Genomic DNA, 12,549 nt, shown 5'->3' on the forward strand with positions numbered 1-12,549 from the left:
CCAGCTGTTCTGCCTTGTCATAGCCTTTATGGCTTGTTCATTGTTGTATAGTTTTTCCCCCACAGAAGTTTTCCAGAACATGTTTTTAGTACCATCTGACCTATGCATACGCATTCTTAGTTTGTATCATTTGAAAACAAGGGCCACAATAAAAAAGAATAAATTTACAAGCTGAAGCTTGAGAGCCCTATCCTCCGCTGGCTCCCTGCTCTGGTGTGGGGCTAGTAGCCACTGTTGTGTGGCTGATGGTGTCATGCACCTTTTTACTTTTGGTTTTGTGTGTTTATTTGGGCAGAGATGGAGAGATTAGACCAAATCCCAGTCAACTCTTACTATAGAGAAATTAATTTGTGTCAAAATTAGTACTGTCTCGTGGTTTTGCTTTTTTTAATGGAACTGCCTATGACAGGACAGTGTTAAATTTTAGTGCCTTGTTGGTTATCTTCTTCCTGATGAATGTTGTGTTTGAATAGATGGTCTGAGTTTCAGGTAGGGAAGGACTGACCTGGTCACTTTTTAATGCAGGTAGAGTGTTCTGTGATCTTAAGATTTGGGAGGTTTAGCTTGCTTATTTCAAGGTGGTTTACTCATAAAATTAAAGCTTGCTTCCCTCTCACTCACACTGAATTGCTGCTTATTTCTGTCTGGGACCCAGATTTGCCTTTAAGCAATAATTGTTGCTCCTACTTCTGGTACTTTTTTCCTGGTGTTTCTCTTCCAGACAATTGTTTGGAAATGTGATCAAACACATTAAAGCAGTAAATTCTGTGTGGGGTAACTAACTATAGCTCAGCAAGTCCTTGGAGTTTTGTGGGAGGTGGGACTGGGGATAAAGAACGTAGTAGCACTGTTTCTGCTTCTTTTTCCTTTCTCCCAGATCAAGCACTGCAACTAGCAGAAACTTTACTACCTCTTCAAAATCATCAGCAAGTTCTTATTCCTCAGTGTCTGCCACTTCTGTCATTACTAACGGTGATAGCAGTAACTCCTATGGACTGAACAGCTCCCACCTGGGCAGGGGGTAAGAGCAGGAATGTTCTTTTTGTTTTGTCACCCTTCACGTGAGTGATCCCATGCATCCTTGCCTGTACAGAAAAGGAGTGTGATGATGCCCTGGAGGAGTTCTACTATTCTTGTGTACTTGTTTATCAAACTTGGCTTTTTGAAACCACTGCCTTCTGCTGTTCCTTGCTGACTTGCAAAAGTAGTGCATGTTCCAGAGCTTACTAACTGCCAGAGCATTGCCTGTTTTTTGAGGTGACTCAGAGCATGAGGGAAGGGATTATATTCTTTTGTCTGTCTGCCATTGTGGTAGAAGCCTTCCAGGTACAGATCATAATTCTCTTATTATTTCTTAAAGTGCATTATATAGACTCTTGCTATGTTAGGGTAGTGTGCTGTTTACTTACAGACAGAGGAAATGAATGTGTTATGAGCCATAAATAAATTATAGACTTTGTAAGGATTAATGTTTCCAGAGTTAGCACGTACATTTCATTCCTGGTATTCAGCATTAGCCCCTATGAAGCAGCAGAAACAGGTAGCCTGATTAAAAAATTTCAGTAAACAGTTTTCTGACTTGAATTTGATGTGACTTTTAAATAGTAATGAGACTTGATAAACTCATTGTGGAGTTCACTGTATTGTCTTTTCTTGCAGAGGTTCTGGGTTTGTCTGTAACTCTTACAACTGCAGGGACAGTGCTTCCCTCTCACAACCTGGACTCTGTGGACTCAGTAACCTTGGAAACACCTGCTTCATGAATTCTGCATTACAGGTAAGAATTAGAAAGAGCCCTCATTAGAACTAAATAAAAGATCAGTCTCATAAATATTGTGGATTAAAATCTGTGAAAAGGAAAGAATATTTAATGTGATTCCATGGGGAGACTACACCTCAAAAATAAACAGACCAAAAATCATGTTTAGTTTGGCTTACATTTAGCTCATTAGTGCTGTAAAACAGATTACAGTGTTAGGGACTGAATCTGAAATATGTGGCATTTGAAATGGCCAGGGAAGTTGTATTGAACAAGTGCCTGACTGTAACATAAGGTCCCAGTGCTGTGCCCTGCCAAAAATGTCTGACGTGGAGGATGTTTTGACTTGTGTGGGCTGTGCAAGTGACATGAGCAGGTCATTGTGTGCAGTTCTGGCTCTGTGTTAAAGATTCTTGAAAAATGAAGAGCATGAAAAGCCACAGGAAGGGTTCAGGTTCATTGTGCAAGGTATTAAGAATGAAACAGTGATGCAAAGTTAATTATTATATCTTTACTTTTGAACTTAATTTCTTAGGATTATTTTGTTCATTTCAGGGAATGCAGAAACTTGCTGGGGTAGTTTTTTTGCTAAGAGGTTCAAACAAAATATGAGACAGATTGTTCAAACTTTGATTTAGGGAATGGGCAAACTTCTAGTGTGGTACCAGTGCTGTGAAATCACTTCAGTCACTCTGTGATGGCTTTGAAATCTGGAACAGGTCTTAAAATAACTAATGCATTGTGCACATGGTATTCAGGACACCACAATAAACTTGGGCTGCCCTGCTTTTTGTTCAACATGACTTTATTTTCAGTTGTGTCATGGTATCCTAAGCCACTCTGTTTTCTTGAACTTAGCTGAGAGACAACTTTAAAATTTTTTATTATCCAGGTGACTTAAATCAAATGTACTACAATTGTAGTTTTTCATGCAAACTAGTCATGTTAAGGACCAATTACTTTCTTTCTTGTATTTACCATTATGCTTTAATTTTCTAGATATCAGTCTTTCAAATGCAGATTTCTGCCTTAATTTTTCTTTGTTTTACTAAACAAACTCTTGAGTCTCGCCAGTTTTGTTAACTAGGTACGTGTTCTGATGTGAAAGTTGGTTTTGTTGTTTCATTGTCACACAAATCTATTGTCCCATGCAGTAAATTAATTTTCCTAATATTTTCTCAGTGCCTGAGCAATACTCCTCCTCTGACTGACTACTTCCTGGAAGATAAATACGAAGCTGAAATAAATCAGAACAACCCACTGGGGATGAGGGGAGAAATCGCAGAAGCCTATGCAGATCTCATTAAACAGATGTGGTCTGGGAGGCATTCTCACGTGGCCCCTCGGATGTTCAAAGTAAGTGTGTCATGTTGCTGTAGCACAGCTCTGGACAAAAGAAACAGTGGAAGCTAACGTGCCTGCCACGTATTTTGATGTTATGAAGGCAGCAAGGACAGAACTGCTCCAGTGTTTCATGGTTTGTGAATGCTTTTTGGGGTACAGGGAGGAACTTGTCAGTGAGCAGTGTCCTTCCTCAGAGTTTGCTACTGCTCTTTAATGTTACTTAGTAAATGACCTCCCAGCCTGAGGGCTGTTTACAGATGAATCAGAATGGTCTTTGCTGCAAGACTAGGCAAGGTCGTATCTCTTGCCAGCTGTGAACTTTGGTCAGTGAGAAAAGGTGTGCAAGTTATAAATCTAAACATTTAAATTATGAAGTGAGCATCAAAACACATCCCCTTGTCTATAACTTTGTGTATTGATGTAATGTTCTCATTGCTTCAGCGTGAAGAGCTGCTTTCTGCTGAAATACTGAAAGTAGCTGGGGAAATGGTTCTGGCATCTTTCCCTGCATTAGCATCCAGTTCACCATGGCCTGCTGCCAGCAGAAGGTGGTGGTGAGCTGAGCTCTGCCAAAACCACAGCCTGTGTTTTGTATCTCCTCACTCTTGCCTTGGTGTTTCAGACACAGGTTGGGCGATTTGCTCCTCAGTTCTCAGGATACCAGCAGCAGGATTCCCAGGAGCTCTTGGCTTTTCTGCTGGATGGCTTGCATGAGGATTTGAACAGAGTGAAGAAGAAGCCCTACTTGGAGCTGAAGGATGCCAATGGCAGACCTGATTCGGTACAGTGCCCTTTGCTTAAGGATTCCCAGGGCATTTAGTTGGGTTCTGGGACACACCCTGGTTCTTCTTCCTGCTCACAGGCCACACAAACATCCTTCCCACAGAGCAGTGTCCCTGGCACAGGACAGCCTTGTCATGCCTTGTGGCACTCTACCTAAATAGAGAAAAGGAATTATCTTATGAGGTTTACCTGATAGAGACCTAATAAGTTTCTTGTTTTCAGTTTTCTTCCTGAGACTAAAAGTCTCATGATAAGAGCAGCCTGAGTAGACAAATGCCAGATGCCCTTTGGTAAGGAGTTTATAAGTTGTCTTGTGAAGGTCTTCAAGGAATTGTAATTTGTCTCCTTTTAGACTGTCTTTGTGAAACATGGCCATCATTTTCCAAGACAAAAAAACTCTGGTTTTTTCTTAAAAGCTGTAACTGCAGTTGCCTTTCCAAAGCAACAGGCAGCACTCCGTTCCTTCTGGAGAGTGGGGCAAACCTGGTTGTCCTGAAGAGAACCGTGTGACCCTGTCACTGTCCCCTCAGCTCTCTTCATGCTTCTGGCATTGTGTGCACCAAGGAATACCTGATCAAACTCAGCTGGAACAGATAGATTAAATTTCACTTGATGCTAGGCCTTAATTTCACTGAGAAGAAATCCCAGTGTGTTATGCTTGACATACACATACTGGTAGTGCTCCTTCCCTATGAAATTGACCTATTGGTATCAATTTTCCAAGTTTTCTTTGGTCCTGGTGCTCAACCCACTGTAGAAATCTTTGCAAGAAATAACTTCTAATATATATTTTTTAAATTGTTTTTATAGGAGGTGGCAAAAGAGGCATGGGAGAACCATAGGCTGAGGAATGATTCCATCATTGTGGATATTTTTCATGGTCTTTTCAAGTCTACCCTTGTTTGTCCCAAATGCTCTAAAGTTTCTGTGACCTTTGATCCCTTCTGTTACTTAACTCTCCCACTGCCCTTGAGGAGGGACCGGCTCATGGAAGTTACCCTGGTGTATGCAGACCCACAGCGCAGACCTGTCCAGGTGAGGCATGCTGAAGACACAAATTTCTTACAAGTCATCTGAGTTCTATTAGATTTTAAAATGGAGACTCTTAAAGTAATCTGAAGGATATTGATGTCCATCTTTGAGTGAGGTAGTATGGGTTTTGTGATGAAAAATCTGGGATGTGAAATCACTGACTTCATAAAATCTTGGCCCGTGAAACTAAGGTCATGGTCAGCTGGAAGTGGCTCTCTGTGGTGAGATGACCTGTGTGATGTGCTGCTCCCTGAAAGCAGCAATCTGCTTGCAAAATGTTGTAAAGATGTAACTTACATTGTGCCCTGGGGTGCACAGCAGCAGCAGCCTGTCAAGGGGGGGGACTGTCCTCTGCTCTGCACTGGGGCAGCCTCACCTCAAATGCTGGGGGCAGTTTAGGTCCTCACAATACAAAAAATACATGGATCATTTGAGAGTGTCCAGAGAGAGCCATGAGGATGATGAAGGGTCTGGAGTGGAAGCCTCATGATATCACAGGTTTGTTCAGCCTGGGAAGAAGAGACTGAAGGGAGAAACCTTGTGGTCTTCAACATCCTCACAAAGGGAAGTGAAAGGGCTCCCTGTTCACTTTTGAGACCAGTGACAGGACCCAAGGAAGGGCCTGAAGTTGAGTCAGGGAGGGTTTAGGTTGGATACCAGGAAAAGGTTTTTCACCCAGAGGGTGGTTGAGCCCTGGAACACACTCCCCAGGGCAGTGGTCCCAGTACCAAGCCTGTCAGAGTTCAAGGAATATTTGGACAATGCTCTCAGGCACAGGGTGGGATTGTTGGGGTGTCCTGTGCAGGGCCAGGAGTTTGGCTTTGGTGATCCTTGTGGGTCCCTCCCAACTCAGCATATTCTATGGTTCTGTGATTGTAAATGGGTAAGGCTGCTGAATTTCAAACAGAATTGAAAAATAACTCCTCTTGGGAAAAAAAAAAGAAAAATTACATGTTTGCTTTTTCAGCCTCCTCAATAGACTTGTTTTAAATTTGCTCCCCACTTTATTTTCATATGGATACACACATCCCTAAAGTAGCCTTGTGCTTGCCACATGTCACAGAAGCACAAGCTGGGGCACCCAGCAAGAGTGACTGGATGTCCTGATGCAGTTTTGGAGGAGCTGATTGGCAGTATTTCCATGTCTGTCAAGATTTTTGCCTTGACCTTTAGCAGCATTGAAGAGAATGGCTCTAAGATGTTTTTTATCACAGAAAAAAACAGCAATTTTATGTTCTAAGCAAGCTGCTGTGTCTGGTGATTATGTTTTTTTTCCTGAGTTTTACTACTGCTGAGCCTGATCACAGCAGAAGGCTGTTCATGGCTTCATTTCCTCCAAATCCCTGCTTTGTGTAAGGCAAAGCTGAGATCCAGAAGACCTTCAAGTGTGTGGTTGTGACCTTAACTTCAGCAGAACTCCTGTAAATTAAAGATTTAAGAGTTTTGAGATTTTGTTTCCATTTCCTCGCTCTCTGCCTTGTACAAGTTTATTTTGCCTGGTGTAAGTCTAACATTATTTTTGTTTCTAGTACCGGGTTGTGGTGCCAATGATGGGGGCCATCTCGGATCTGTGTGAATCACTTTCCAAACTCTCTGGTGTTCCTGCAGAAAATGTAAGGATAAATGCAGACAGTAATTTTGATAAATGTTTGTTCTTCTTGAAGCATTTTGGTGGCCTAGCTTTTATATGGGTGATAAACTGAACTTAATGGGTTAGTGACAGAACTGTAACAAATAAAAATGCTGTTCTTTGCTTGTAAGATAAAAAGATGCATGAAATAGTCTATATTTATTCTGATAGTTCCATTGCAGTAGAGAGGTTTAAGAGAAAGGACAGAAAAGTAAAGTGCAGCTGTTGTTGGTATGCCAACAATTGTGATAGGGAATTGGAATAAACTGTAGCTTGAATTTAAAGGTAGTTTGCCTAAATTTATGTAAGCCTTTACTATAATCACTTTGCAAATCTCACTTGCTGTCCTAGATGGTGGTGACAGACGTGTATAATCACAGATTCCACAAAATCTTCCAAATGGATGAAGGTTTAAATCATATCATGCCAAAAGACGACATCTTCGTGTGAGTAAACTGGGAAAATGCCACATGTGAAGAATACTGCAAAACATTTGCTTTGGTTTTAGGTTCTAAAACCCAGTTCCTGTTCCTTCACAAGACCTAAGCCTTCTTGTAGACCTTTTGCATGACTCGGCAGTAATGCAGCACTGCTCCTACCAGCAGGTGAACATATGCAGTGTTCAGCTGGTATTCTTCTAACATAGGAGGACATGGCCCTTGGGTCATAATAAACTTTTAGTCTGGTCTGTGTTATGCAGTTTAGAACTTCTACAAGCCTCTTTAAGACATAATTACATCTGGATTACAGTTTTACTGACATTTTTAGTTTTGCTCAAGCTTGTTGTTCTTATGTTTTCCAAATCAGCCAAAAGCTTTGCACTGTTACTAGGATAGTGCAGAGTCTAAGTTGTTGTACTCTGCCTTTCCAAAATCCATCAGAGTTGTTAGAGCACCATGACCGGGGGTTTTTATGGGCTCTTGACTGGTGCTTAACACTGTTTGTATCTAAACTGTTGTTGTGGGGGCAAAGCTGAGGATTTGGTCATGCTTGATGTTCTTTGTGTGTGTGGTGGGTGAGATATTTCCAGTCACCTCTGAAATCTGGTGAGGAGAGAAGAGCAGAAGTTGTGATCCTCTATTGCAGCTGAAATGTGAGAAGATTCCAGTGCAAGAATGTTGCTGCCATGCAATTGTTGGGTCTGTGTGGAGACCTGCACTGGCATCCTCTGGTGCTGTGTGAACCTTTCAGGGGCTGGGATGCTGTGACATCCTGGTGCTCTTCTGTCATGCTGTCTGCTGTGACCTTATTGCTGAGATTTAATGAAGGAGTTTTGTAAAAGTTGTGTCTTCAGCTGTGTGACCAGTTGGTATCTCTGGGAAGGATGTTTGATTTCTGTGAAATCTGTTCGTAAGTCTGTCTGTCTCTGCAGCAAGTAAAACATTTTAAAAACAAGAAGCATGATAGTACACTGATAATTGCAAAAAAACCCCTGCTTTCATACAGGCATAACATGTTGTAAATCCCTCCACAGAAAACAACTATGTCTGAATAAGGTCTGCTCTGGGGTGTGGGGCAAGCATTGGCTGAACTGCAGCTCCAAGTGTATTTTCCTTTGCAATTGCCACTTTCTTTTATGTGCAGGGTAACTGTAAATGAGGTGCTGCTGTGAGTCACAGTGAATGAACTGACCTGGGTTAAAAATAGCCTTCTGAGGAAGAGGAGAGGTAGCAGGAGGAAGTTTTGCAAATCCTGTTTTTCCATGTACACCCTCCAAGATCTTTTCAGCACTAAGAGGCAAGAGCAAGAAGCCAGGCACCAGGACAAGAATTAGGAAAAAAGCTGTTCATAGGAAGTTCTTTCAATGAGTAATGCTGCCAGGAAAAAGATATGTCAAGTAATATTCTAACTACAGCTAAAAACCAGCATTCTTTTATTGAAAGATGTCTTGTTGAAAAAAATGAGCAGAGAAACTTGTTCATAAACAGGAAAGTTTTTAAAAGACAAATGCATAATTACTTCTAGTGTGGGCAATCTACCTGCCTTGCTGGGTTATAAAAGGTCTGCTGTTGGATGTTCTAAGATCATTCAATAAATGGTTTAGAGCAGTGTGAAGGTTCTTGAATTCCGCTTCGTTTCCGTCTATTATTTTTTTGTCCTGGCAGCTTCAAAATCTGTTTTCCATTAGGGAATGTACTTTTAGTTGTGGATATACCTCTCTGCCTTCTGCTTCTTCCAGAAAAGATGGTTTTACAGTTAAAGAGGAACTTGTCAAGTGCTGCTCAAGCTGTTGTGTTTCTGCCAGAAGTTACGGGCAGTGACTTGGCAGATCAGGTTTCTGCCTCCTGCAGGTGCTGTGTATTGTGTGGCTGGGGAATGTGGTACGTGGTGCTTTGTTCAGACTGCTGCTGCCAATAACTTCAGGAGTTTCTGATATCTCAGCAGCTGAACTTCTTAGATTAGTGGCAAATGTCTCACTGTTTATAAAAAGAGGAATAAAAAATACTTTTAAAAAATAGGTCTTTGAAAACCTTCCACCTTTTAAAGAACAAACTTTTTTCCACTTGAAATGTTGAGAAACATTTTATTTCCCCAAAGTCAATGAAGAGCAGTTTCTCACTAAAAAGAATTTTTTTCTTCTTAAATTGAGGAAAATTCTTTAGAGGAGTGACAGAAAAGACTTGCTGCTTATGACTTGAAGGATGCTCTGTATGCCTGCATAGTCCATGAAATGTTCAGCTTGGAAAGATGCTCCTGTACTGGTGATGGAGCTGTGGGGTGTATAACTGGTTACACAGAGTGATGCATCTCTCTGCTGTTCCTGGGAGAAAACTGTCTTTGTATCACTTAATGAAGGGGAACAGATGCCTTTTATTAGAAAGTACAGCAGTGTAGGGTTTTACAGTCACAGTATTTTCACCCAAAAATCACAATTGAAAGAAATAACTTAAGAAAGACTCAATAAACCATGCTAACTCATCAAACATTTGTTTGCACTACATTTATACTGGATATTACCACAGAAGAAACTCTTAAGAACACTTTCTAGAGTGTTGGGCTGAAAAGATAGCAATTGCTTTTTAAGAAAGGAAGAATCCTTCTGGAAGCTTCTTGCCTACCATGTTTTGATAACTAAAATTTTTCCTAAGATTTGTTTGAATCACTTTATGGCCTTGTGTGGTAAGACTAAAACATGCCAGCTTTGAGTCTAGGAAGATAGAAGTTACAGAACAGATGGGTTTTTTAATAGCATTACTTATTTATAAATCAAATAGGGAAGCTGCATCATTTCAGGGTGTTGGGCTCAGTGCAGTAAAGCCAAGTGAGAGCTATGTCAGCTATCAGGTGTGAAAAACAAACTGGAGAGGGATTATCTGGTAGTCCTGGCACCTTTTGCAGGGTGTGTTCTTAGGCACTAAATGTCAGTGTAGGTGTGCTTCAAGTTGACACATAATGCGACCTGGGATATGACTGAGTACCATCAGTTAATTTTTTTTTATTAGAATAAAAGAAGTTTTCTAGGATCAAAGTATCTCTTGTATTTAAATGGTACTCACTTCATGATACTCACTGTCTCATGTGCTTGAACTCTTTCCTAACTCATGTTTTATTGATCCTGTCCCTTTTATGTACTCATCATGTGCTCTTATTTCCCAGTAATGTCCAGTAGCAAGACTTCCCTATGGGAAAACTGTAATAGGTATATCTCGCTCCTTGTTTTAAGTAGTTGCAGTTAGATGCTAAGTTTCTTTCACTGGTTAGAAAACAAAGGGACAAACTATCCAAAACAGAGCTAAATCAGTCCAGCATATTCAGAAACAGATATTTCTCATGTATATTTCCCCAAAACTTGTGTGCGTTTTCCAAACTTACATTTTCAAATTACACATGGCTCAGTGGGTTCTATTGATTTTTGAGGTCTTTTTCTGAAGTATTTTGTTGTCTGGTCTTTGAATTGGGGTAGGCTCACAGGCCTTTTCTTTTGTTCTTCCTGATTCCTTCCTGTGATTCCTTGCACACTGAGTGAATTCTGAGAGAAGCTGTGATAAACTGAATTTTAACCCTTCAATTTAATATACTTCAATTAACCCTTCAATTTAAATAACTTTTTTTAAGGTGTAACAGTTTCCTCACCTGAGAAGCACTCCTCCCTTCCACTGGCAGAAGCAAACCAAGGTTGTTTTAGTAATCATCTGTGCTTATTTGCTGGACTCTGAGAATCCAAAGAATGAGTGGGTAATGATAGGGCAGCACAGAGCCCTGGGGCTGTGAGTTCATGAGCAGCTGCCATCCAGTTGTTCCTGTGTTCCTTGCTGTCATTGTCCCCCTCTAAACACGACCTTTCTCAGATCTCCCACCTGTGATCACCTTTGTGGCTGTCTCCTGTAACAGAAATCAGTTGTGTCAGTGGTTCTGAAGCTGTAGGATCTGCTTGTAACTTAAACTGGCAGTTTTTGCCTTCTGTACATTTCTTAGCATCATATTAAGTTGTTTCAGGATTGAAAAATGTAATTATGAATGTCAGTCTCTTCCAGTGTTTCTGCAGGCTTGCTTTGCTGAGAACAGTAGCCAGGCCTGCCTGTGACAGCAATACCCCTGTGGTTTGCCAGACCTCTTACTGTGTTGTGCACTGGCCAACTGGCAACACACATCTCAATTCAAAATTCAGAAACTCCTAACACTGCAGGAGATCTGTGCTCCAGCAGGGCTGTGGCTTAAAAAATTAAAGTCAGTACTTTTGTAGTGGTGTCTTGCTTTTGACACCAATGTCTGTTAAGTTTCAGCTTTTGATTTGGGTTTCTGTTGGTTTGTTACTGAGCAGATCATGGATTTCCCTGAAATGCTTGGGTTGGAAATGTCAGGGAGCAGGAGCTCTCACAACACATTGCAGCAGGAATAGTAGCTGGAATGGGCCTTGGCTTTTCTGACAGAAGACATGGTCTGCAGAATAGGTATTGTAGTCCAGACTGTGCTGTTGGTGAAATTTGGGAAATGTGCTGTATATGGGATGTATGGAATATTGAGCTGCCACCTTTTATGGGATATTTCAGTGGCAGGAAAAACTGTGGGGGTTTTTTTCTGATTTTCACCCTCGGGTTATGAGGGAAGACACATTAAGTTTTTGCAGGGCATCTTGGACATCTTGAGATGTGTATTGTGAATTTTCATGTGCCACTAAAGTGGTTGAGAATACTGAATCTGGGGGAGTGAGGAAGGAGGGAAGAACTGGACTCCATTTGGAACTTAAGCTGAATGGATTGCAATATGGAAAATGAAGATGTGCCCTGGATGTCTAAGATACATTTTCCTCTGAGCTGTTCAGTTTCTGGTTCATCAGTTCTTCTGGTTTATTATCTTACCTGTTGAGCTCTCTGATAGTAAAACCTCAAAAAGAAGAAATGCAAATACACACTGATTGATATTTAGGTGACTTTAAGTAACTTTGAAATGCATTCCAAAATTTCCCTGGCACAAGAGGACAAAACTGTACATTTTCTTCTCCACTGAGAGGGAAGGAGGATTTGGACATTTTGGAAATTCTCCAAGCCTATTCTTTCACGAGGCTTTGCATTCATCTCTTTCTCATCTTCACAGGTTTGGAATTGTCAGATAGTCCTGGAGCAAGTCGTGTTAATATTTATCAGAGAAGAGCTGAGATGCAGAAGTGGAGGGGGTTAGTAAAAGCCTTGAAAGAAGATCACTGATCCACCGTGCAGGGGCAGTGCAGCCAGAGAATGGTGGGAGTCTCCCACTTCTCACAGCTGGAAATGCTTCTCTCCAAGCATGTTGTTCTGTGGAAGGACAGGGAGGTCTGTGGCAAATGATTAGCAATCTCTCCTGTAAAGGTGGTCTGCAAATCAATTTGATGCCAGTAGTTCAGTGTTTGTGCTGAATGCTCTCATTGCCCAGGCTAAGCAGAGCACAGCATTCAGCACACAACCCAAACACTTGCTGTTTCTTTTCCCCAGGTCCTGGGAAGCCCAGCCCCCCTAGGACCTCCGGCTCCCGCTCCAATGTAACCCCTCACATGCACCTGCTGGTGCTGTCCCATCACCAGGGA

At 41.4% G+C, this 12,549-nt stretch overlaps 1 protein-coding gene across 2 annotated transcripts in view; it reads left to right on the plus strand.

Annotated features, from left to right (window-relative positions):
- The window catches only part of USP4 (ubiquitin specific peptidase 4), a 33,997-nt gene that overhangs the window by 10,633 nt on the left and 10,815 nt on the right, over positions 1-12,549 (plus strand). The window contains exons 7-13 of one of the 2 annotated variants that reach the window (XM_030956607.1): positions 878-1,021; positions 1,660-1,777; positions 2,942-3,115; positions 3,726-3,884; positions 4,697-4,921; positions 6,448-6,531; positions 6,900-6,994. In XM_030956607.1, the coding sequence (XP_030812467.1) occupies positions 878-1,021; positions 1,660-1,777; positions 2,942-3,115; positions 3,726-3,884; positions 4,697-4,921; positions 6,448-6,531; positions 6,900-6,994 (999 nt within the window). The remainder of the gene's footprint in view (positions 1-877; positions 1,022-1,659; positions 1,778-2,941; positions 3,116-3,725; positions 3,885-4,696; positions 4,922-6,447; positions 6,532-6,899; positions 6,995-12,549) is intronic. The other variant, XM_030956608.1, reaches the window with a different exon arrangement.

This window comes from Camarhynchus parvulus, chromosome 12 (assembly GCF_901933205.1).
Source record: "Camarhynchus parvulus chromosome 12, STF_HiC, whole genome shotgun sequence".
Classification (NCBI taxonomy): Eukaryota; Metazoa; Chordata; class Aves; order Passeriformes; family Thraupidae; genus Camarhynchus; species Camarhynchus parvulus.